This window comes from Schistocerca gregaria, chromosome 10, assembly GCF_023897955.1.
Source record: "Schistocerca gregaria isolate iqSchGreg1 chromosome 10, iqSchGreg1.2, whole genome shotgun sequence".
Lineage (NCBI taxonomy): Eukaryota > Metazoa > Arthropoda > Insecta > Orthoptera > Acrididae > Schistocerca > Schistocerca gregaria.
The window spans coordinates 86,096,571-86,123,196 of NC_064929.1; the positions used below are offsets into that span (position 1 = coordinate 86,096,571).

Consider the following 26,626-nt stretch of genomic DNA (forward strand, 5'->3'; position numbering starts at 1 on the left):
ACATAACTAATGAGGAGATATTGAATAGAATTGGGGAGAAGAAGAGTTTGTGGCACAACTTGACTAGAAGAAGGGATCGGTTGGTAGGACATGTTCTGAGGCATCAGGGGATCACAAATTTAGTAATGGAGGGCAGTGTGGAGGGTAATAATTGTAGAGGGAGACCAAGAGATGACTACACTAAGCAGACTCAGAAGGATGTAGGCTGCAGTACGTATTGTGAGGTAAAGAAGCTTGCACAGGATAGGGTAGCATGGAGAGCTGCATCAAACCAGTCACAGGACTGAAGACCACAACAACAACAACATGGAGTCATATAGACAGTCCTTTTTCCCTAGCTCTATTTGTGAGCAGAAAGGGACAGGAAATGACTAGCAGTCGTACCAGGTAACCACCGCCGTGCAGAGGGTGTGGAAGCACTAGGGCAGACAGTTTCACCGAGAGAGAGCACTTGTGGTATGCGTGAGGCACTTGCGCACATTAAGACCCAGGGATACATACCCATGCTTTCACACCCTCTTCGCACTAGTTCACAGGCTAAGTACTGATAATACGCTGTGTTTGCATCGACCATCTCTTCATAATTATGCTGTACAGATGGAGCTGATATTTTAATTTTAACTACTGACAATGCCTTTGACATGATTGTTTTATGTATCTCCACAGCAGGATGTGATTTTAGTAAGTTACTTTAAGTTTTTGTGCTTGTAATACTTTGGTAATTTTCATGGTTGCTTAAAGCTATAAGTGTTTTTTTTTTTCTTCTATCTCAGTTATGGTACTAAGTTTTTTGCTAATGAAGGTGTCTTTCTATTCATGTCTATTTTTGCTTCTGATGAAGGTATATTTAGATACACCGAAACCGTGGTCAAGGATTTCAATAAATCTTCAACCTGCAACTGTTTGGCTGTTCTCATTTACCTTGAAACCCATAGTACTGTCCTATTAGAATACATGTTATTTTAACAACAAAATTGATTAACTAAACAAACACAGATTTTTTTTATCTTGTTTCTCAAATCTTATTACGGTTACTGCACAACCTAGGTTTCGGGTTATAAGCCTATTTTCAAGTACATTACTGATTCCAAAGATGATGAAGCAAAGATAAACATGATGATTAGGCAAAGATAAACACCTCAACATGGCTAAACATACCTAGGAATAAAGCTATGCAATACACTAGAACTTTTTTTATGTATTCATGGATGGAGACCCAAAGTTTTACTTCTATCTATGAGTTGTGATATCATCTAAGGGAGGTGAATAATTGAATTGGGTTTGCTAATTTAACAGTAAGTATGGGGATATACACATCTGTTTTACAATTTCTAGAATTTCTAACTGGATGAATTTTGATCCCTTTTCCTCTGTAATTTAAGACTTCTACATCTGTCACGTGCGCTCACGTTCAGAAAGAACAGAACACCTCGAGTGACTAGAGATAGAATGTTCCTATTCACATGACTTGTACATTGTATGTTCTGCAGAAATGATTGGCATTTCAGTCACCTCGGTTCAGCACGTGTCCTGTTGCCTAGCAGGCACAGGATCTGCCAAGGGACCCAATAACTTGTGCCGTGCGTGACGGCACCGACACTTATAATGCGCCAATGGCGTCCTGTGGTACAGCCGTCCGTGCTGCATTCACCTGATTCCAAAGTTCATCTGTGGCAGTTTGTATCGCCTCACAGCTTGGCACCCGTCCTCTCACCGTATCCCACACATTTTTGACTGGCGAAAAGTCTGGTGATCTGGTGGACCAGAGCAAAGGGCAAACATCCTGTGACACCGAGGAGGTGCACATTTGGGCAGCAGCATGTGGTTGTGCATTGTCTTACTGAAAAATAGTTTCTGAAGTGTTGTGCAGAAAGGGTACGCTTATAGGTTGCAGGATGTCATTAATGTAGGTCAGACTTCTCACAGTGCCCCAGACATGCACCAACTGTGATTTGCGGTTGCAAACAATAGCACCCCTCACCGTACGGTGCCGAGTCGGTGCTGTACATCTCGTGCAAATTCAGTAACTGCGATGCCCCTGTCCCCGTTTGTGGCAAAACAAAATGCGGCTATTATTTTCAAACCGACAGGACCTGGATTCGTCCAAAACCATGATGTGAGACCATTCCTGTCCCCAGTAACATAGTTCCACACACCATTGCCATCCGGCACGTTTAGGCACATTCATCAAAGGTTGGCGGAGAAGAGGACGAGGTGCACATAACCTGTGCCATAGTAAACAGGATGGGCTGTCACCCCTGATAATATGCAGTGTGTTCCACTGTTGCGATAGAGCTGAGGAGGTCGCGGATGCCTGCAATGCCACTCGGAAGAAGTGTCCATCTTCTCGGCGTGCAGTCTCGACGGTGCGTCCCGACCCATCACATTCTCTCGTGCCAATAATGCAGTCTCTTACAAATTCACTGATTTGATACTAAATTTCGTGCATATATCTGCAAGGCATCCTGCACGTCTGCACAAATCACAAGGGTCCATTACTGTCGGTTTATAGTGACGACGAGAGCTGCGGGCACAATTTACTGATAGGTAATGTATTGAAATTGACCTCTAACCTTTGGGCTCACGTGGTCCAGATTTCTGCACAACATACTAATGTCCGTGTCCTGCGAATATGAATGTCCTATCTCTAGTCATTCAAGGTGCTCTGTTTTTTTTTTTTTTTCTGAACATGAGTGTATTTGCACTTTTTCATAAGACAATGTTCCACAAAGACTGAACTAGGCCTCTTCAATCTCCAGTTTCTATGATGTTCTTTAACACTGGTGCAGATTGACCTCTCAGTCTTCCAGAATAGCAAGATTGACACTCCCGGCATACAAATCGTAAGAAACCCCACTTTTTGTGGTAACTGGTTGCTTGTCTTTTGCATTGAACAAGCAACTGCCTATTGTCTGAGGGGTGTAGAAAAGCACACAGAAACCTTATATCTCCAAAATGTTACTTATCCTGTTTGACCTTTTCCCTATAAAAAGTAATCTGCACCATTTCTTTTCCAGTTTGTCTGTGTTGTTCATTGGACACAATAGAAACCTGGTTTGCTTCTTCATCTCTTTACTTAGAGTTCTGTCTGATGTCGGGGTAAAATTCATTATTTGTGGCTACTATTTTTATTGTATTAAGTTCACGGTCAAAGTCATCTCGAGACGTGGGGATAGGAAGGAGATTGTGGATCGTGTGACGGAATGCAGCACATGGCTGTTGGGTGTTGCGGAGATACTGGGATGAATGTGTCAGTAAAAGATTCTTTTTGATAAATTTTAAATTTGTGGTTGCTGCCTTCTAACTTTAAGCTAATGTTCAGGAAATTTATGCTAGGTTCCTCTCCATGGTGTCCTTTATATTATAGTGCCACTGATTCATTTTTCTACAAATTTGTGGAGTTGTCTATTAGCACCTCTGCACATCCAAAGCAGATCATCAACATACCTGTAGATGATACCACAGCCCCTAGATAGAAGTAAAACTTTGGTCCTCAGTCCATGAACAGATTAAAAAAAATTCTAAGCCGAGGCATAACTTTATTATGAGGTTCGTTTAGTCATTGCTGAATTGTATAATTCCATATGTAATTTGTCAAAAAATGGTCATTAAAGTAATTTTACATTAAGCCAAGGATTGATACACTAAGATATTGAGACTGTTTATCTTTGCCTGATCATCATGTTTATCTCTGCTTTATCATATTTGGAATTAGTAATGTACTTATAATGTGAGACTTAGGTTGTGCAATAACTGTAATAAAATTTGTGCAAGAAAACGAAAAAATCAGTGTTTGTTTAGATAATTTACAATATTTCACCAAGAACTTAGAGTTAATTCAATTAAAAAGTGATTAATTCATATTTCCACAATTTATAAATGTAACATTTTACAAAATTCTGTGTAGGGACAGCTTTCTCTTCAACAAAAATTATTCACTCTCTCAGACACGGAGAATATGTTGTCATACTTGTCAACATTCAAGTCTTCAGTGGAAGAGCCACTGACACCAAAAGTGCACTTTAACCCCGAAACTCGGTGCAAGCTGTTTCAGTAACTTCCAGAAAGTGCAATTAGGCATTTTATATCGAAAGGAAAATTCAATATAGAACAGTGTTAGTTTACAAAGAGATCAAATTTCGAGTACCGACTTGAGAGGCATTTTGAAGCAGAAAAAAAAATTGTTTCTGCCTTTTGGAACTTTAATGTTCCGCCCTGAGGGAGAGGAGAGGAGGGGAGGAGACAGCTCCCTCTCGGCCTCTGCTCGTGATTCCCAACCTTCCCTGCCAGATGAAGCTTCCTTCCCGTGAAGAGAACTTTGAATTACCGAAAGCTAGAAATATATGTTTTTATTTTAAGTGCTCGTGACGGTAATACTCAAAATCTGTCGCCCCAGAAGTAAGCACCTGCCAACTGTTCTCCTTCCTCGTAATTCGACACGCGTTGTTCTCAATGGAGAGACATCTACAGACATTAAAGTAACCTCTGGCATGCCACAGGGGAGTGTTATGGGACCATTGCTTTTCACAATATATATAAATGACCTAGTAGATAGTGCCGGAAGTTCCATGCGGCTTTTTGTGGATTATGGTGTAGTATACAGAGAAGTTGCAGCATTAGAAAATTGCAACGAAATGCAGGAAGATCTGCAGCGGCTAGGCACTTGGTGCACGGAGCGGCAACTAACCCTTAACATAGACAAATGTAATGTATTGCGAATACATAGAAAGAACGATCCTTTATTGTATGATTATATGATAGCGGAACAAACACTGGTAGCAGTTACTTCCGTAAAATATCTGGAAGTATGCGTGCGGAACGATTTTAAGTGGAATGATGGTATGAAATTAATTGTTGGTAAGGCGGGTGCCAGGTTGAGATTCATGGGGAGAGTCCTTAGAAAACATAGTCCATCAACAAAGGAGGTGGCTTATAAAACACTCGTTCGACCTATACTCGAGTATTGCTCATCAGGGTTATTTGGTAAGTGCGATAGCGTTACGGACATGTTTAGCAAACTTGAGTGGCAGACTGTGCAAGAGAGGCGCTCTGCATCGCGGTGTAGCTCGCTGTCCAGGTTTCGACAGGGTGCGTTTCTGGATGAGGTATCGAATATATTGCTTCCCTCTACTTATACCTCTGGAGGAGATCACGAATGTAAAATTAGAGAGATTCGAGTGCGCACAGAGCCTTTCCGGCAGTCGTTCTTCCTGCGAACCGTACGCGACTGGAACAGGAAAGGGAGGTAATGACAGTGGCCCGTAAAGTGCCCTCCGCCACACACTGGTGGGTGGCTTGCGGAGTATAAATGTAGATGACGGGGGACGCACGGGGCTGTGCGCCGCGGCTTTTTCACGAACCTTGTGCAAGACGAGGTGTCGCAGAGAGTGGAAGTGCTCGACGCTGACGGCCGCCGACCGCGGCTCCTCCCCCGGATGGCAGGCGCCGCTGCTGACGAGACGCAGGCCCGGAGTCCTCCGCACGAGCCGCAGCAGGAAGGCGAGGTCGTCCAGCAGCCGCTGCTCCACGATGGCGTCTGCCGGCACCTGCGAGAGGACTCTGTGTCAACCGTCCCGTCTCCAAAAGTACTGACTTGCTCGGAACGTATTCTCGCACGTGGCAAATGGTAAATAAAGGCGACACCAGCTTTTCTAAAATGGACGCGTGGGAACTCTCCCTGCAATACATCCTACATTCCTGTAACCTGCCGGCCTCGACCACCGTTAGTCACTGTCCTCACCCACCTGGACCCCCCTCTGTTCCCATTCCAGCACTACACAGCCTTCGTTGCACCACCATACCCACTTTTTAGCCCTTGTCCAACATCCTCCCGACCATTCCTCTGCTCTCCATCTAAACTGCAGCACTTCACTGTCCACCACCCCCACCATACTAATCCCCCCCCCCCTCCAGTCTCCAACTTACTCCAGCCCCCCCCCCCCCCCCCCCTCCAAGTTGCCACTCCCATGGTGCACTGGTGCTGCTGCTCACAGTGTGGTTTCAGTTGCCTGTGGGAGTCTTTTTGTTGCGCCTATCTGCGACCCACTATATGTTGAGTAGCAACTTTCCTTTTCATAATATTGTTACATTTGTGGTGTCACAAGGCTTGGGCCTGTCCCATCCCTCATTAAATCGACCAAGACTTATACCAATAATTGTAAGAACATTTATTATTATTATTATTATTATTACTATTATTATTATTATTATGTTCTTTAAGTTTGTTTTTGGGTTTTCAGAAATACTTTGGGAAGAAAGTTTATTTATGTTGCAGATAACGTGGAAGACTTTGCCCAACGATCACAACGAAAGTTCGACGTAACGGCAAGTGGGCGATGAATAAAATGAACGCTGCAAACTACCACGAGCTGCGGATGAGCCCGGGCCGCGAGGGCGTCGAGCTTCCTAGGTCGTTGTTGGACGACGTCAAAGGAATAGATATTCTGCTTTCTCTTTGTAAGCAGATTGATCGAGTCTCAAAAGGTTCACGTAAAACATATAGGCGGATGACACATTAACAGTTATTAAAAAGTTGTTAAATGGCAAAACCAATAGTTCATCATTTATATAGATAAAAAGTAGTAAAGATATAGGAAAGGAAGAGGTGCAGTGTCAGAACAAAAAGTGATACATCGCTCAGCAACGAAGAAGGACGTAAACAGCGGGCATTACGTGGTGAAAATAAATCAACTGATAAAATAGTAAGTCTGTAATTAAGCATAAAACCACGTAAAACTACACATTCCAACCTGGATTTTTCATTGTTTGAAGAAAAAATGTTTGTTTAGTATACAACACGATCTCCTCCGTAGAATATACACTCGGTCCAGCTGTTCTACACTTTTGTCATCCCACTGGAAAACTAGGTTCTGTCAGACTGCAAACTACTTGTCGACTCCAACTATCACTTCCCAATTTCGTGAAAATTTCTTCCCCACAAGCAAAAGTTTCGAGTTAGGGAGCAGGAAGAAGTCACTGTGGATGAGGAACCAATTCAAAGCTATGCTGAGGTACAACGTTCAACTTTAACCACACTATGAGCTCCTCTGTAACCCCAACAACTTGTCACCCGTACACCACATCCTTCAATGAACTCACAAACTTAGGCACTGAGTTTCCCCACTCATCTTGGCACTGATCTCTGGTGCGGGGCTGCTGTTCTTCTGAGGGTGGAGGCTCATTTTCAGGAGCATCTCCCACAGCTCGTTTCAGATTGCAGGGAGACCTTGCAAACGTCTGCGGTTCTATACGTGTTACCGAATTTGGTGTGGCATCGCGATCTCTGGACGGAACACAAAACGATATCCCAAGAAAAGGAAGAAAGCGCTCATCAATGCAATTATTGTTTTCAACTGAATCAACCCAGCCAGCTATAAGGGTCTGCAGTGTGACGTGGTGCAACTCAGGATTTTCCATGTGGACAAACATTGCCAGAGGTGAAAGAAATGAAAAGTGCCGGATAGATGGATAGAAGTCTTAGGATTCGCCGGCAATGAAACCTGAGATATTTGTAGTTCGGCACTGTACCACTGAGCAGAAATACTATCGTACTGCGAGACACACAATATGAGAAAAAAATTATAAAAACCAGTACCTAACCTCACATTCCGTGACAGCTAGATTGACAATCACCAATCTTGCACTGTCTGTGTCGAAAACAAAAGTTATTCGATTCGTATCTTCTGCCAAATGAGTCATCAGAAGTAGCAATTGTCATCAGCTACCGTATAGTACCACCTGATTGGCTTACAAACAACAATAATTAATGGCTGAGAACAATGAGCAATGGAGGAGTCACAGCCAATGTGCCATTCAGCCGAAACTGATATTCGAAAGCAAATACGTGGACGAAAGATGGAAGTAATGCGTACAAAAATCCCTCAAGAAGCCAGTGGAGAAAAATGATCTTGAAACCGAAAATAGCATAGCAAAGCATCTGACCAGCCCAGGTTTTCTCTCTTAAAACAAGAGTTCTTAAGGCTGTAAGAGAATTATAGGTTGTGGTGAAGTGCGTGAAGACACGATAGGGCCTAAGGAATCAGGTGATGAAACACGTGACTATATTTTTAAACTGATCATTGAAATATCTGGAAACAGGGAAATTCTGGAAGACTTATGCTTCTTAATCTCAGTAAAGGAAAAACCTGGAGGTCGAATGTGAAGAAGATCACAGTCTGAGTCTATTGACACACACATAAAAACATATGGATAAGAATAATTTACAAGGTGAACGTTAACAAAACTGAAGGACGGATTCCTGACTGAAAATGGATGAAAAAACATCCTACAAACATTTTCTGGAAATGGCGAGTGTGAGTGTGTGTGTGTGTGTGTGTGTTTGGAGGGGGGGGAGGGGGGGGGGCGGGCGGGCGCGTGTGCGCAACAACAGATCGCCCCAGAACACGGTACAGAGCCGCATTGCATCCACGTCACGACAGATGTTCAAAGTGGCCTCCACAGGATGCAATGCACATATTCGCGTCACATTGCAGACGTCACATTGCAGATTGCCACAGTCTTTCAAACATTCTGGCGTCCCTCCAAATAGCGTCACAGGTGTCGTGAATGTACTTTCGAAGAGTCCGCGCATCGCGAACTGGTTTGGCATACATAATGCTTTTCAGATTCCCCAACAGGTAAAAATCCTTGGCATGTAATTCAAACGATCTAGTAGGCCACGCTACAGCACCTCTGTGTCCTATCCACTGTCCAGACGCCGAGCAGTCAGTGAGCCATTCTCTCATATTGCCAGAGGCACATTCTCGAGCAGGAGAGGCAAAGTAATCCGCAGGATCTCCAGATATGGGGCATTGTGGAACAATAACCGGTCCAAATATGTAGTCCCCGTCCCCGAAACCCCTGCCCACACGTCGACACAGACCTGTTGCAGATGAGACACATCGACCGTTTCCCGAGGATTGTCCCCGGTCCACAGACGATGATTACGTAAACCGACGAAAGGTTGCTTCGTCGGTAAAGAAGCGAACGCAGTCAGCTCTGCACTCGAGAGACTGCAAGTTGGTACCCCAGCACCGGCCCTGCGAATGGCAGCTTAAAGTCTGACGAGATCACCCGGGGAGTGTGGGCTAGCAGCCCTCTCGCTCCTCGCAGCGGTGCGGGCAGACCTGCCACGGCTACGGCAGCGGTTTCAGCGAGCCAGTCAGCCACCGATATCCGTCACCGGGAGGTCACTGTGGTTGGCCTGCAACTTAAACAATTGTTGTTCTCTCTGGTTCTAGACGGGACAGAATGGCAACACGGCTGCCCCTTTGAGCCTCCGGGCTCACTCATTCATACGTCTCTTCCTTATGTCGCTCACCTAGTTCCTCTGGAGGGGACGAGAGGGGTACTCTTCGATAATTATGACATCAGCTTTCCTCAGCCCTTCACACAGGTCGCTAGGCGTCTTCGTAACTGCACCGCACGCATTTTTCAAAACGTGTCAGCACTCTGTACCGGCTCGATTAGTTCACACCTCTACACTGTGCCTGCCAGGCCACACCTTCCCGTCCGCAAGTGGTGCCGTAATCCTGCCTCGCATAACTGTTTGCTAAATATCGACACTGCCTGCGTTGACCACTCGGTGTGACAATCGGTCCCTTAACTGTTACTTTCCAGCCGTAGCTACACGAAATTTAAAAGAATTCCACAAATCCACGCCTTTACATATTTATGGAGCAGCATCCCTTCCCAGAAGGTTCGTCCTGGATCTCTAATGTCGTGCTTCCCCTGAACTACCTCAACTCTAATAATTTACATATTGAGGACAATCTCCCGAACTCACTGTACAGTATTTCGGCTAGTACTTTACTGCTATAATATGCCCCTTATCATACCCTTATACACTAATTAAGACTTTCAAACTAACTGCTTCCCCAGCCATTGCCGGTCAACTGTTCTACCGGTAACTCGTGTGTCAGCACATCCACAATGTGTGCCCTCTTCCACCTTACCCAGAACCACAGTATGCAAAAGCCTGCTACAAACACACTACAATTTGTGGCCAATACGCTTACTGCAATATTTTGCGCTCCAATTCTTCCCGGAAATGTTGTACAATGTTGTCACATTTGCTCCGTCGAAATTCCCCCTTGCTGATACTGTATTAACCGGTCCGAGGACTGCAAAAGCTAGGCATTGAGTGAGTTGTTTATACACATTAAATCCCGAACAGATAATGCCGTGAGATCCTTCTGGTTAATACCACATATATCGTGACAATGTCATTATATTTGAGCCTGAGAGCGTACACGGAACACGAAACTCTGTCATGAATGCCATCTCATGAGTAGTGCCATTTTTGATTGTCCAACTTTCCTGAAGCACGAGTTTTTTCTCAACCCTACACTTCTGCCTCAATTGTAGCAATTCAATCGTACAGTTTCTGGAATAAATTCGGAATATGTCAGTATCGTATTTTTCATTTTTACTGTCTTATTAAGTGTATTTTATGTTTGAAATTTTACCACTCGTGCACTATTTTGGGCCCAATCGCAGGTATGTACAAAATTTGACTTTTGTATTCTTGTATTTGGAGGTGGTATTTCGGGAGACTATAACACTCTAAGCCTTACCTCTCTGCTAAGGCACGAACGCCGACACAAGTAGGAGTAGCATTTATTGTGGCTAATTCACGGTCGATGTATAGTTTCTCTGCTCATAATCAATTGAAATAAAATCGTGGGAATACCCTTACACTTCCAACGGCCTGTAAATGTCAGTTAATGGCAGGGAGGCCGAGAGAGTGCACAGGAAGTTGGCTTGTTTCAATAGTAAAAATGTACTGAAGAGAGAAAGTAGAAAATAAAAGATTTTTCTATCAACAATGAGACTTAGGCAGTTTGGTTCTCAGCACACGCATGAAGTTACTGAGTGGCAGGCAGTTTACCTCCTGTGCCTGCCTCCCACTCAGCACCTCTTCCCAGGTGAATAGTTTCTTCTTTAATGTAGGCCTACCTGTCTTATGACAGGTATTGTGTCCTCTTCCTTTATCTGCTTGTACGCTTGTCCTCTTCCAAAGTCATCCATCATTACAGTTCTCTTCCTACTACTTCTTCTCTTTCCTTCCACTTTTCCCTCTATAATTATATGTAGCAGACAATTCTTACGCAGTATGTACCCCGGAAAATATTTTTTTCCTCTTTCTGATCACTTACAAATAATCTTCTATCTTCCCCAGTTTTCTTCATTCTTTAGTCTGTCTGTCCACTTCAATTTAAGCCTTCTTCTCCACAGCCACATTTAAAAACTTTCTGAACATTTTTCTTCTTCCTTTTTAACTGTCTGTGATTTACTGCTATATAACACTATACTCTACACACAACATGCAGAAAATCCTTTACTCAGCTCATTGGAATTCTTCTAGATGTTAGTAACTGTTTCACCTTTTCAAATGCTCTCTTTCTCATAGCGTCCTGTTCCTTATTTCTTCTGTACAGGTTCCATTCCATGTCTTTAAACTTCCCATGCACACAAATGAGCTTTTGTGTTTTATCCTTTTTCCATCTAGTAATATGTTTACTGGATCTTCCTTCTAGTTTTTTCTCTTCACTTCATACATGTGATAAATCATATAAATGTGGAATGAGTCATTTTACATTCACATTGCAAATTAATTTGTAAATATGGTTTAAAAAAAGAAGAAGAAAAAAATTGGACTCAGCAATTCCTACCCACTATCATGTAATAATACTAACATGTAATAATAATAACAACAATTCTATGGAAAAGAAAAAGTTGTCAAGGGCAAACTTTTTTTCAGTTTGTTTTCAAGTTTTACTGGACTTCTGTCAGACATTTTATATTTCTAGATAAGTTATCAAAAATTTTAGTTGCAGCATTGTGCACCCCTTTTTTCGTGCTAAAGGCAACTTTTGATGTAATGTATGCCGTTTTTCCTTCTGATATTGTAATTATGTACATCATTGTTCCTTTTGATTTGTAGACAATTACTTGCAACAAACTTCATGGGGGAATAAATGTACTGTGAAGCAGTTATCAGAATGCCCAACTCCTTAGACAGATGTCTATAAGATGACCATAGGTGAGCACCCACGTATTCTTACAGCACATTTTTGAGGAATGAAGACTTTCTTTATTAAAGATGAATGAATGCAAAATATGTAAACATCCTTATTTGTCTCTTCCCAAGCTCTGTAATGATTCTGAGTGCAAATATGATTCAACTAAGTTGTTTCAAGAGTTCCAAAATGTGCTTTTTCAAAGATAAATTCTTATCTGTATCAACACCTAAGAATTTTGAACTTTCCGCCCATTAATTATTTTCTCACTATGTGTTACACTTATTAGTGGTGTAGTACCCCTAAATGTGCAGAAATGAATATGTTGTGCCTATTTACAATTATGGGTGACACCATTTGCAGAAAACCAGTCAATGATATTTTTAAGAACATTGTTTACTATTTGCTCTGTTGCTGTATGTGTGATTGTACTGATTAAAATACTAGTGTTCTCAACAAAAAGAACTAATTCTGCTTGTTGTATATTAGATGAAAAATTGTTAACATGTATGAGGAACAATAATGGACTAAAGACTGAGCCTTGGGGAACCCCATACATGATTCCTACCCAGTAAGAATAATGTCCCCAAACTACATTGGTTCAATTATGCAGTGCAGCTTTTAGTTAGATATGACATTATACACTGTTACCTATACCATCAGCCCAATAAAACTTCAGTTTATCTAGGAGAATATTGTGATTTACACTGTCAAATGCCTTACACAGGTCGCAGGATATACCAACCAGCACCACTTTGTTATTTAATGCTTGTAAAACTTACTGAGTGAACAGATAAATGGCATTCTCACAAGAGTGGCCCTTCTGAAAGGAAAAACTGTTATTTGCTGAGGATAATATTGTTGCTCTGGTGAGATTCTGTCCTATAAATCTGCACATTATCAAAAAATTTGGAAAATGATGACAGCAGCAAAACAGGTCAGTAGTTATTGACATCTCCCCTACCACCTTCCTTTAAGAGAGATTAACAATGGCGTATTTTAATCTCTCTGGAAAAATGCCTTCAGCTAGAGACACATTACATATATTTCAAATAAGGCAGTGCTTATTGCATGGGATCAAATCTTTAGTACTCTATTGGAAAGACCACCAAAACCAGACCAGATTTTGTTTTTGAGTGAATACACCATTTTCTTGATTTCAAAAGGAGAAGTCGCTGATACATTTACATAACTGAGTTTTATGAAAGTTGCTTTCCTAATATACTGCTGTGATTTTTCTCTTGAGTTGTTTGACCCTATATTTTTTAGTATACTTAAGGATTAATTATTAAATGTATTTGCTACTTGTAGCCCTTCCATTCAGTTCAATTCCGTTGTCGGAAATATTAATTTCTGACATTATGTTCATGTTCCTTGATTTTTTGATAACTTTTCTTAGTAATTTTGAGTAGTTTTTGTAGTGTGCAACTACTGCAGGGGGTCTACTTGTTCTTTTCAACAGATACATTCCCTTTTCCCTTCACAAGAGGCTTGAATTCCTCTAGTGATCCATGGCTGTTCAATATTCTTTCTGATTTAGCTTATGGAGAATGCTACACTCGCCTCGAAATGCTCATCTCTTTCGTCTCACAATTCTATTCTCTGTCACTTTTAGCTATGTGTACCTCTCTTCTGATTCATATTGTTGATATTGTGTCCCGGATTTGCCATTGTTAGAGTTTGCTGTGCAGCCAAATAATTTAATCATCCACCGACTTGAAAAATTTGAAATGTCGTTATTAAGAAATGTGTGAACTATATTCTAGTCTTGCGCCTATACTGACGGTCAAGTTCTCTAAAAAACAAAAACCCCGTACATATATGTGCCAAATAAGAAATTATAACATACAAACAAATCAGACAACGCAAACAGGAAAGGTATTAGGCTATCACTTGCAAATAATTTTCTTTCATACGATAAGAATACTGTTTTTCTCTGTTATAAGTGGGTTGTCCGATTAAAATTTTTTGTCTAAATTTAGTACTTTTCGAAATTATTAACTTTACCTTTACTCAACATTTCTATCATATTAAACAAGCGACATTGCTGGTTAAAATTCTCCTTAGGAGCATTAAATTTTTATCTACATAATATACTGTCGATTGTTGAGCAGTATTATACCAATAAAGTGATGACTGCTACCATGAATCTCATGAAATATTTACCTCATCTGCATATACAATTGGTTATATTATTCTACCAATACCTCTCATGAGCACAATGCTCATTTTCACAGTTTTTTACAGTTATCTATTAGCTGTCATCATTCCTACCTGGACCGCAGCATCCTTGGAATTTGGTGCCTGTTCGTTTATAAGAACAAACGACTCATTCAATTTTTGTAGCACTGGAACTGTGAGAACCAATAAACTATGTCCACTGCTGATAGCATCAACATTCTCGCGCAATAAATTCACCAATTTCTGTATATCGCACATCTCACATTTGTTCTATGTACAGGAGTACAACTGTCAATAACATATATACGCTTCGTAGACTGTTAAGATTCCCCACTAAGATCAACATGTCATCAAAGCAACACAACAGGTACGGTTTCCATTACTAATTAGATTCTAAAAACTGTTTACAAAAATATGCGTCATCTTGCGTAAAAATTTGAATCACTTGCAAGCGATCAGCTGATGACAAACGATTATTTTCGTCGCCACCAACGTTGCGTAAGATCGCTGCCAATGACAATAGCTTTTTGATATAGTAATCTAACGGTATTAAAAAATTAGTTTGAGACATAAATCCAATATTACAGATACTGCACTATAATTTTTGTTTTAAAGCAAGATTATTACAAGCACATTTTTCAGACAATTTAATCGACATTCCGCAATGTGCACACGCAGTATCGCTGAATGTGGCTTATGGCGAATTGCAAACAAACACTGTGTTTAGGACGAATGTCTTGTGGATGTCGCGTCGTGGTGTTGTGAAGGAACAGTTTTACCTTCAACAATGAGTGGCTGTAAGTAATACAGAAGTAGTTCCTTGTTTCTGCTATTTAATATTGCGTCAGACATCCGTGTTATGAAGGATTGTATCGTTTACAGTTACTGACCACGCTTCATCAATGTAGGCGTCACGGCTAAATATGTTTGTTGTAAACCCAGTGATCGTAAACAAAGTTATAAGTAAAAGTGAAAAAAAAGTTCTGTGTTTGTATTTATCAGAAAATGAGACGAAGGCCGTTCGTCCAGTGATATAAATTAACGGCAACGTAAAACTGATTACAGTAATATCCACACAAGCCGGGTAGCGTTTCCTCTCCCCTCTCTCGTTGTTTATGTTTCTTTATTTTCTTTTAGTTGTGTTAAAAGAAGTCGGTTCGTTTCTCTAGAGACCATCAGTTCGACTTCATAATTTACTTTTTGTGTTAGCCTCCCCAAATGTGAACAGGTGTTTTGTTAATATTGGGTTAGCAGTAAATATGATATTTTATCCATGCCTAACATACAGAATTTGACTGAGAACTGTTTTTTACTTACGAAAAAAAACATAATAACTGTGCAAGCTGAAGAAATGACATTTTGCAACATTGACCGGTAAAATTTTTTTAAGGAGGGATTCATAAATATGTAATACCCGTGAAGAGAAAACAAAAATAGGCTAGTTATTGTAAAAAAAAAAAAGAGAGATGGAGAAATGATAGTGAGTTTACAGTAGCTATTATGTTCGACAGAGCAAATTACATCTCATTCATTCCTTAGCAGTGCTAGATTATTTCACTAAATGATTTGCAATGCCGTAACATCTAATCAAAGAACATTGTGCAGTAGAGACCAAGAAAATGATGCAGTGCAGTAGTTAAGACACTGACCTCATATTCAGGAGGATGGAATTTCTTCTGTCAACCCATGCTGATTTAGATTTGCTTTGGTTTGTCCTAAATCATCCCAGGCAGATCACAGTGTCGTTCCTTCAAGGCTGTGACTGGTCATCTGTTGTAGGAAGCATATTTATATATTGTGTATTGTGTTTATGTATATTTTGGGCTATTTATTTTCTTTGTGTTATCTTGACAAATCTTATAACATTGTGTGATTATCCCTGTATGAATAAATGGAAAAAATGTAGTAAATACACCCTGAAGTAACAGCCTGAAATCTGTTGGTCGATTGATGTTAGTAATCTTTGCTTACACTGTGATGCCAGTTTAGGTACTGAATGTTACTGTTACAAGCAGTTGTGGGCTTTTTTAATTTTTTTTGTTAATTTCCCACGTCTTCCCATTCAACTCTTTTACAGTTTTCTGTAGATTTTCTCATGGCTGCTATTCCTTTAAGGTGCACGAGAATGTAGGTAAACTGCAAAACTTGAAAACTTTTGTCATGCTCAGATCATTTCCTGAATGTTGAGCACAATACTATGTAGACAAATTATTGCATTCTTTTCTGAATGTAGAATGCAATTGTGGCAGGGCGTACTGAAAGAGACATGGCCCAAAGTGTTGGCTATGTATTGTAGGACTACTTTGTCCTTAATCTCGTATGTGGAATAAAGAGGAATATTCCACACAGTCTGTCAGTTTGACCACTGACATAGTAAACATGTGAAAAATGCCGTATACAACATGGTGATTATAATGTGACATTGGTGGCAATTTTTTCAAATGGTGTAAGTTACAGGTCAGTTTGACACCATAAACACGCATTTTTAGTTGTTGGATTCACCAACTGACAGCCAAATTGTCACCTTGCAATCTGAATCTATACCTCGGGCTAAGATACAGATCAATCTGTCACCACAACTAGTTTTTCTTCTTTTTTTTCACTTCATATACATCAGCTTCATCAACTAACAACAAAACTCTGCATATATGCACCAAAAGGTAATGTGACAGCATCTATTATTTGTCACTGGTCAAAGCTGGCAGCTCACACTGAATATTTCCCCCGAATCTCGTCTGTGCAAGTTATTTCTATCGGAACAGTTCGAATGACAGTGAGTCTTTGCATGGCATAGCTTGTTGTTTTGTGTCTCCAGTAAGTCATTCACATGTGAACTGATAACATGACAGCATCCACTAAGACGTGAAATAATAGCACATAGGCCTAGTGGAATAGCAGAATCCTTATTTGTGTATGGGTCTCCATTATCTGTCTGTAGGTCACATTCTCATGAGTTTCTGGTTACCCTAGTATCCAGCAGACAATATCACTTTGCCTAGCCCCTGTTGCATGAAAAGGTTGTACTAGGATTGCAGAACCTTCCGCTTCAGTCACCTCACTCATGCCACTGCATTCAGGGTCACGTAAAGCTGTGTCTCAAACACTTAATTTACTGAATAAATACTCATCCCCGTGGTGTAGGAGTACTAGCGTCTTTGATTAGTAATCAAAATGTCATTGGTCCCAGGTTCAAACCCTACCACTGCTTAAATTTTGAATAAAAATCATCAGCAATGATGGCTGAAGACTTTCGGCACAAGACAGCCACCTTCATTCAGCCACTGACCTTGTCAAAGATGGCGGAGGAGTGGACAGAGGTTCAGGGCCTCTCTTGCCCTTGCGGTGGGAATCTGCCACTAAATGTCAAAGAATCAGCAATGATCAACACCATGAGGATGCAGAAGGCAATGTAAACCACTGCATTAAGGACACAATATGTACACAGGACATGTTGCTTGTAATTGAAAAAGCATCATGATGATCTCCCCACTGGTAAAAGATTCTGGACTATTCCCCCCATTTGGATCTCTGCGAGGGGACTACTAAGGTGGAGGTGACAATGGGAAAAAGATTGAATAATCAAGAGTGAGGGTGTGGATTGTCAGGAGTTAGAACGTGATAAAGAAGCTAGAAAATGTGAAAAGGGAAAGACTAAAACTCAGTCGAGATATAGTCGGGGTCAGTGAAGTGAAATGGAAAGGATACAAGGATTTCTGATCATATGAATATAGGGTAAGATCAGCAGCAGCAGAAAATGGTATAACCAAATTAGGATTTGTCGTGGATAGGAGGTTAGGGGAGAGAGTGAGATATTGTGAACAGTTCAGTGATAGAATCGTTCTCATCTGAATCGGCAAAGTTGCAAGCTGAAGACGAAGAGGCAGAGAAAGTATATGAGGATATTGAACACACAATTCAGTACATAAATGGAGATGAAAATTTAATATTCATGGGGGACTGGAATGCAGTTGTAGGGGATGTAGTAGAAGAAAGGACTATGGGAGAATGTGGGCTTGGAGCGAGGAATGAGAGAGGAGAAAGAGTAATAGAGTTCTACAGTAAATATGAGTTAGTAGTAGTGAATACTTTGTTCAGGAATCACAAGAGGAGGCGATACGGAAAGATTTCAATTAAATTACATTATGGTCAGACAGAGAGTCCAAAATCAGATATTGTTTTGTACGGCATACCCAGGAGCAGACATAAACTCAGATCACAATTTAGTAGTGACGAATAGGCTGAAGTTTAAGAGACTATAGAGGGAAAATCAGTTCACAAATGAGATACAGAAGTAGTAAGGAATTATGAGATACACTTGAAATTTTCTAAAGCTATAGATACACCGATAAGGAATAGCTCAGAGGCAGTACAGTTGAAGAGGAATGGGCACCTCTAAAAATTGCAATTACAAAAGTAGGAAAGAGAAACATAGGTACAAAGAAGGTAACTGCAAAGAAACTACGTGTAGCGAGAGACACTTCAGTTTATCGACGAATGAAGGAGAGGCAGAAATGTTCAGGACAATTCAGTAATAAACAAATACAAGTCACTTAGGAGTGAAATAAATAGAAAGCGCAGGCAAGTCGAGGCAAAATGGCTACACTGACTCAGCGTATAGAAAAGTCAAAAGAACCCTCAGTGAAATCAAAAGCAATTGTAGTAACATTAAGAGTGCAATGGGAATTCCACTATTAAATGCAGAGGAGAGAATGGATAGGTGAAAATAGTACATTGAACATTCTACGAGGGGGGAGACTTGTCTGATGATCTGATAGAAGAAATAACATTAGTTGATATAGAAGAGAGATGGTATCCAGTATTATTATCAGAGTTTAAAAGAGCTTTTGAAGACTTGAGATCGAATAAGGCAGAAATGATAGCAGGGTGTATAAGACCTGGGGCGATCCGGGAAAAACCCTGGAATTGTTTGCAATTCCTGGGATTTTTCATTGTTTTAGTTTTCAGTTAAATTTTTGTAATTTTGAGTGGTAAAAACCAATACTCTAACAAAGGATATTACTGTACCCCGCTATTGCATAATAACACTGCAGCATAACATGTACGAGAGAGGGGGGGGAACCACAGAAATATAAAATAAACTTAAGTTGCAAAGGAAATGGGCCGTAAACAACAACAAAACACAGTGCTCATACAAGCGTCTGCCAACAGCATGTGTCAGAGGCTTTTGGGAGACTATGCAGAGCTTCATAACAACAAATTGCCTCCGATCCTTTGAGCAATTGCGGGCGGGCTCTTGTGCATGCGTAGTAGAATCGCGTACCTTCTCCCGCTTCTTGTTCTGGAAGTGTGGCTTAGCGCCACTATCTAATATTGCCCCGGTTCGGAAATTAGTAAATCCGGGCCTGATGCACAGAGCAGTCTGAGTTGTGGGGAGTTGGGTCGTGTCCACGTGACCTTTGTTTACGTTCAGTGATTTTGTTGTTTCGTCTTCGTTTATTGCTCTCATGTTAAATGATAAAACGGATTTTTGTGACAGGGAGATATCAAATGAATTAAAATATGTTCGCATAATTACGGATGGCTGAAATATGTCATTAGTTTCAAATTTTATTTCCACCTTTCTGACAGTCAAGCATTAATTGCATAATTACGAATGGCTGATATATGTCATTAGTTTCAGATTTTATTTGCGCCTTTCTGACAGTCAAGCATTAATTGCATAATTACGAATGGCTGATATATGTCATTAGTTTCAGATTTTATTTGCGCCTTTCTGACAGTCAAGCATAATCGCCTTGCAGAACAATGAAGTTATCTTTGTCGGTTTGCTAAAGAGAATTGGCGTTTATTAATCTTTTCTGCCGAGGAAGTCAGTTTATTTGAAACGAACTGTTTAATTTCACACTGTTCGCTGATTTCAAGTGCACGCATGACATTGTGCCATAATAAAGAACCAAACATGAGATAATACAATGCTGGTACTACAAGAAAATGTACATCCGAATCTGGACATACGAATGTGCACTTTAAGCTGAATTATGCATTTTAGTGTGGTTTACGAAATTCCGATGCTCTTGAAGTACCCTTTGATGTCTTGTTTCCTTTATCACATAATGTAAGAGCTCTTAATGGTTTACACGTAAGGACATATGGCCTTCCTGCTTCATCGCGCAGTGATGACTGTTATCTGGCGCTCTCTTGCAATTGCTGAAACGACCCTATTTCTAACAGGTAGCGGAAAAATATTGCGAACGGTGGTTTTATAAGCGTTACATACATTGAAAGCAAATTTCCTTTTACGCGACATGAACTATGTGTGAGAATGTACAATGAATTTCTTAAATAACAAAGCGTTTGATTCTCCTTTAAAAATCAATTCTTTGAGGACGGCCATTTAGAAGAATTTCGAGCTCAGATCATCACACATTTACGTCGTTATAAAAATATTTTCTGGCACATTTATGTGATGTATTTTAAAGTGTATCGCGCGCAGGAAAGATCAACATTGTATGTGGAAACTTAGCTTCTCTTCCAGCTTATTAATCTTGGAGACCAATATTATATGTGAATGCTATGTATATTAATTTAAACCATTAACTTTTCTTATTTGTGTTTTCGCGCTACTTAAGAGTGATCTTGCTATTGGCTGACTACATCACGTGTCCTATGCTGTCATCAGCTGGCGAGATCACGTGACATGAGTTATGAGCGACTAACAAAACACATCGCTATCTCGATTTCAATGCTTCGGAAAAGTAGCATGCTGTATTTGGTGGAATTCGAATTTATACCTCCGTAATACGAAAATGTGCAGCCTACATATTGCTGGACATCAAAGGTGTTTCAAAACGTTTTTTCCCCCCTGAGTTTCTTTTTCTAAATTGGCGGGAAATTCTGCATCTGTATATAAAACCATAAACATTCAAAAGATTGTGTTTTACAGTGCCACGAGTTGTATACTGTCACTTAACATGGAAAAAGTCTATTTTCGCCCGCGAGAAAGTTTATTTTTAACCGGGAAATGCGGGAATTTCTTTTCCTTGTCCACATAGACACCCTGGATAGATAAAATTCCATCAGAATATCTAAAATCATTCTGGGAAGTGGCAACAAAATGACTATTCACATTCCCACATAATGTATAATTTCGGGTATGTAACATCTGACTTTAAGAGAAATATCGTCCACAGAATTCCAAAGATTGCAAGAGCCAACAAGTGCAAGAATTATTGAGCAATCAGCTTAACGGCTTGTGGATCCAAGTTGATGGCTAGAATAATATACAGAAGAATGGAAAAGAAAATTGAGCATATATTACATGACCATCAGTTTGGCTTTAGGAAACGTAAAGTCACCAAAGAGGCAATTCTGATCTCGTGGTTAATAATGGAAGCAAGAGTAAAGGAAAAAATCTAAGACACGATCGTAGGATCTGTTGACCCAGAAGGAGGATTCGACAGTGTGAAATGGTGTACATGATGCTGGATGTTTTGGGGTAATCTGAGAAAGATGGGTAATGTACAAGAGACAAGAGGAAACAATAAGGCTGGAGGAAAACAAAACACCTTCAGCCGTCTTTATGTTGTCATGTATTGTGTAGGACTGCTGTCAGTGTTTCATTTCCTCGCAATAGTGAATGGCTGTAGTCCCGCAGACCTCCTGGTACGGGGATGGAGGGGGGGGGGGGGGGGAAGTGCTCATGTTAAGATTGGTGTAAGACAGGGATGTAGTCCTTTGCCCCCTACTCTTAAAACTGTACATCAAGGAAGCTGTGACAGAAATTAAAAGAAAGGTTCGAAAGTATAATGAAAATTCCAGGTGAATATCAGTGATAAGAATCGCTGATGACATCGATATCCTGAGTAGGAGTGAAGAAGACTTACATGATACTGAATGAAATGAACAGTCTAATGAGTACCACTGGCAAAAAGGGCATTCCTGGTCAAGAAAGTCCACTAGTATCAAGCATAGGCCTTAATCTGAAGAAATTTCTGATTATTTACATTTGGAGCACAGCATTGTCTGATAGTGAAACACGGACTGCGGGAAAACCGGAACAGAAGAAATTAAAGCACTTGAGTTGTGGTGCTTCAGAGGAATGCCGAAAACTGGGTGGACTGATAAGGTATGGAACAAGATGGTTCTCCAGAGAATTAGCAAGGAAAGGAATGTATGGAAAACACTGAGAAGAAGGAGGGTTGGGATGAAGGACATCCGTTAGGACGCCACGGGATAACCTCTGTAGTGCTAGAGGGAGCTGTAGAGGGCAAAAACTGTAGTGGAAGACAGAATTTGCAATACATCCGGCAAATTATTGAGGATGTATGTTGCGAGTGCTACTCGGAGATGGAGAACTCTGCACGTGAGAGGAATTCGTGGCGGGCTTCATCAAAGCACTCGGAAGACTGACGACTCGAAGAAAGTGCACGTTCGTGTGTGTTCGCGTCTGCAGCTGAGCAGCCTGTGTACTTGAATGCTGAACACTGGACCTGTACCGCCAGGGATAGGTCTTGAGTGGAGCAAGCTGAGGAGCTATGTACTGCAATGAGAATAAGCGGTTCTGAGGTTTGGTTGTTGACACTTCTGAGTAATGTAAATGCCCATCTGTGCCACATCCAGTGTGCCATTGGCAGAGGATAACACAGTGACAGGTCTGCAGCATGTGGTCTGATCAGGGAGACAGTTTTTTGGATTTGCCACAGTGTATAAGTAACATATCTAATCTTATGAGACTGGCATTGTTGCTATGTAATGTACAGTGGTATCTCATAGGATTTTTGGTGAATGCTTTGTGATGCTCTCTTCCAAAATCTGGTTCACATGCCACAGCACGTCGTAGTGACAGGATGGTCGCTCATTCTTTGCTTGCCTGAATATTTAATTTGACAGATTCTGTGGGACAGTGTGAGGTGAAGCAGTCTGGTCATGGAATGATTTAAAGAAAGCTGAAAAATAAATTAAAGAAAAATGTTACATTAGAAATCTGCTGCTGTACAGTGCTCTAAACTTTTGAAAGAAATTCCTGTAAGGAACTGGAGTACTGTGCCACTTATATTTGATAATGTTGGGTTCACCCCCAAAAATTTTTAGTTCCACTGGAAATCTTTCTAAAATGAGACTTGTCAATTAGTGGTCACGTTCCTGTATGATGGTTTTAAAGGAGTGTTATCCACTTGCAAACCATTTTCCTTCTAGCCTTCACCAACTGAATGTGGCAGTTTCTTTTAAATGAATCCGAGTGTTTTGTTACGCATGTTACAAGCGTGTGTATGTATAGAGGCAGCCGAGCTAGATTTTCAAAATGGGTGAATGACACCCTTCACCAAGTTCACGAATGTAAGCCACCCAGTATTCTGACTGCCCTGTTCTGGGCTAATAATGTTCTCCATTCCTGCACAGTGCGTTCCCAAAATGTGAGAGCGTAAGGCATAGAGGACTGGAAATGCGCAAAGCAGATAAGCATAATGTGCTGCATGCTGCAAGAGTGATTATCATCTATCGTATCCAAGAGTTTTAAATGCTCAGTTTAGCTGATAAGTTTTTCGCCGTGTGACTCTAAAAGTTTGTTTCTACAAGGATTCAGTGGTGTGCATTTTGCTGCACTTAGTGTCAGTCTGATTGCTAATATTACTCAGTAGCCTATTTGCTAAATCATTTACACTACATTCCATGCATTTCATAATGACACTTGTCTTTGCAAAGAAAAAAAAAAAAAAGTCAAATCATCTGCCATGATCAGTGGCCGATCTACATATACATCAAGAAAAACAACAGTGTCAGACAGCAAAACTGTGGCACATCTCTACTTGATAGAACCGAAGTCACAATCAAATCTGCTCCCTGTTCTTGGACATTGCAGTACTACCTTTTGTTTATTACTTACTGGATCATTATCCTCCTTTTCCCATAATTCCGCAATCTTCCAACTAATGCAAAGGTACCTGCTGGGGTAAACATTTAGACCTTCAGGTTCAAGGAAGTTAATTTACATATTCTGTTGATGCTCCTTTCCAGAATACAAACTGCAAGTCGGACAGGAGATAATGTATATCATGATTTGTTACTACTCTAATGTACAATACTATTGCAAAAATCTTCACAAACACTAATATCAAGGCATCTATTTTAATAATGGGCAGGAAGTAGGGAAAAGGACAATAATGGTTTGCTATCAGGAACTGCACCAATATTACCCGGAATTATGTAGAAAGAGGTGTGAAAAACGACAATCAGTTAGACTGGACCAGCAACTCTCCTAAACACTCCTTACAAAACACAATATTTTCTGAATTCTGTTTATTTCAATAAGTTGACAACAACAGTAATTGAAGTTAAATAGTATTATTGGACAATAAATTCACAAGTTTAATTAATGGTGATTAATTCATTTGATCAATTTGGAAATAATGCAGTTTCATTTTCAGGTGTGCTAGTGGCAGTCCAACTGAACTGATACATTGAAGTGCATATTGGTGCAAAATGTAATGACGTTGAAAACACTGGGCAACAAAAAAGTGATTTTTGAATGTTTCGAGCACTTCATGAGGCAACTCCTACTAATTTTGGGTTGAGAAAAACAAATATGACAATAAAAATTTTTTATTAGCTCTAGTTTCTATGATATACACAAGGCGGAAGTATTATATATTAATTCATTAAAAACTGCCACAAATTCAAGAACATTGACATTAATAAATTCTGTTTAGACCAGCATCTAGAAGCATGTGCAACAGAAGTAGAGTTCCATGACAGATCCTATATAATAGAAACTATTTGCCGAGCACCTACAGGAAATTATAATCTATTCATAAATCATCTAGAAGCTCTTTAGGGTTATTTAACAGGAAGAAACAAAGAAATTTTGATTGCTGGTGACTTTAATACAGATTTTCTAATGCAATCTTCCAGTAAGATTTACTGCAGTTAGTAATGTTGTCTTCCAATCTAACTCACACTGTAAACTTTCCAACTGTTGTTGTTGTTGTTGTTGTTGTTGTTGTTGTTGCGGTCTTCAGTCCTGAGTCTGGTTTGATGCAGCTCTCCATGCCACTCTATTCTGTGCAAGCCTCTTCATCTCCCAGTACCTACTGCAACCTACATCCTTTTGAATCTGCTTAGTGTATTCATTTCTTGGTCTCCCTCTACGATTTTTACCCTCCACGCTGCCCTCCAATACTAAATTGGTGATCCCTTGATGCCTCAGAACATGTCCTACCAACCGATCCCTTCTTCTCGTCAAGTTGTGCCACAAACTTCTCTTCTCCCCAATCCTATTCAGTACCCTCCTCATTAGTTATGTGATCTACCCATCTAATCTTCAGCATTCTTCTGTAGCACCACATTTCGGAAGCTACTATTCTCTTCTTGTCCAAACTATTTATCGTCCATGTTTCACTTCTATACATGGCTACACTCCATACGAATACTTTCAGAAATGACTTCCTGACACTTAAATCTATACTCGATGTTAACAAATTTCTCTTCTTCAGAAACGCTTTCCTTGCCATTGCCAGTCTACATTTTATATCCTCTCCACTTCGACCATCATCAGTTATTTTGCTCCCCAAATAGCAAAACTCCTTTATTACTTTAAGTGTCTCATTTCCTAATCTAATTCCCTCAGCATCACCCGACTTAATTTGAGTACAACTTTCCAACTAAGATCACTAAATCCTCAAGGACAGCCATTGATAACATTTTTATTGACAAATCAAAGGAACAAAATTATATCATAAAACCTGTAATAAATGGACTATCAGATCATGAGATGCAGCTCCTTGTTTTAGATGTAAATCCTAAGCAGATTATCAAGACTGCTAAATCCGAGGACAAGAGAGTAGTCAGTCAACCAAAAATTGAGTATTTTAGAAAACTGTTCAAAGATATGAACTGAAAAGATGTTTATAGTGCTCATGACATGAGTGAAAAATATAATAGATTCACGAACAATGTCAGTACCATGTTTGAAAACTGTTTTCCTCTAAAAGTTACTCAAATTAAACAGAAGTCTATAATAAAACCATGGATTACACAAGGAATAAAGATTTCCTGTAAGACAAAAAGGAAAATGTATCTGTCAACCAAGAATAGCTCCAATGCTGATGATTAAGCTAAATACAAGGAATACTGTAAAATATTTAAAAAAGTAATTCAGACATCTAAACAAATGCACTATGAGAATAAGATAGCAATGTCAGGGAACAAAATAAAAACAATATGGGATATAGTGAAAGAGGAGACTGGTAGAACTAGAAAGGAACAGGAGCAAATGGCATTAAGGGTAGCTGACACATTAGTAACCGATGGGCATAGTGTGGCAAATCTATTTAACAAGTACTTTATATCTGTTACTGATAGAATGGGATTTTCAGGATCAGTAAATAATGCCCTTGAATATCTGAAACTAGCCTTACAAATAGCTTCAGCTACATGAATATATCACCCACTTCACCAAAAGAAATAAT

At 40.1% G+C, this 26,626-nt stretch overlaps 2 protein-coding genes across 4 annotated transcripts in view; one reads left to right on the forward strand and one right to left on the reverse strand.

The window, feature by feature from the left end:
- The window catches only part of LOC126293698 (serine/threonine-protein kinase 11-interacting protein), a 182,219-nt gene extending 167,540 nt beyond the window's left edge, over nt 1–14,679 (reverse strand). For both annotated transcript variants that reach the window (XM_049987004.1, XM_049987003.1), the window contains exons 1-2: nt 14,295–14,679; nt 5,361–5,546 (exon numbers count right to left, since the gene is read on the reverse strand). In XM_049987004.1, the coding sequence (XP_049842961.1) occupies nt 5,361–5,546; nt 14,295–14,459 (351 nt within the window). In that variant the 5' untranslated portion in view covers nt 14,460–14,679. The remainder of the gene's footprint in view (nt 1–5,360; nt 5,547–14,294) is intronic.
- Nucleotides 14,680–14,869: 190 nt separating this feature from the next.
- LOC126293700 (PHD finger protein 14) overlaps nt 14,870–26,626 on the forward strand; it is a 180,708-nt gene continuing 168,951 nt past the window's right edge. Inside the window, exon 1 of one of the 2 annotated variants that reach the window (XM_049987005.1) lies at nt 14,870–14,998. In XM_049987005.1, coding sequence (XP_049842962.1) covers nt 14,989–14,998 — 10 coding nt within the window. In that variant the 5' untranslated portion in view covers nt 14,870–14,988. The remainder of the gene's footprint in view (nt 14,999–26,626) is intronic. The other variant, XM_049987006.1, reaches the window with a different exon arrangement.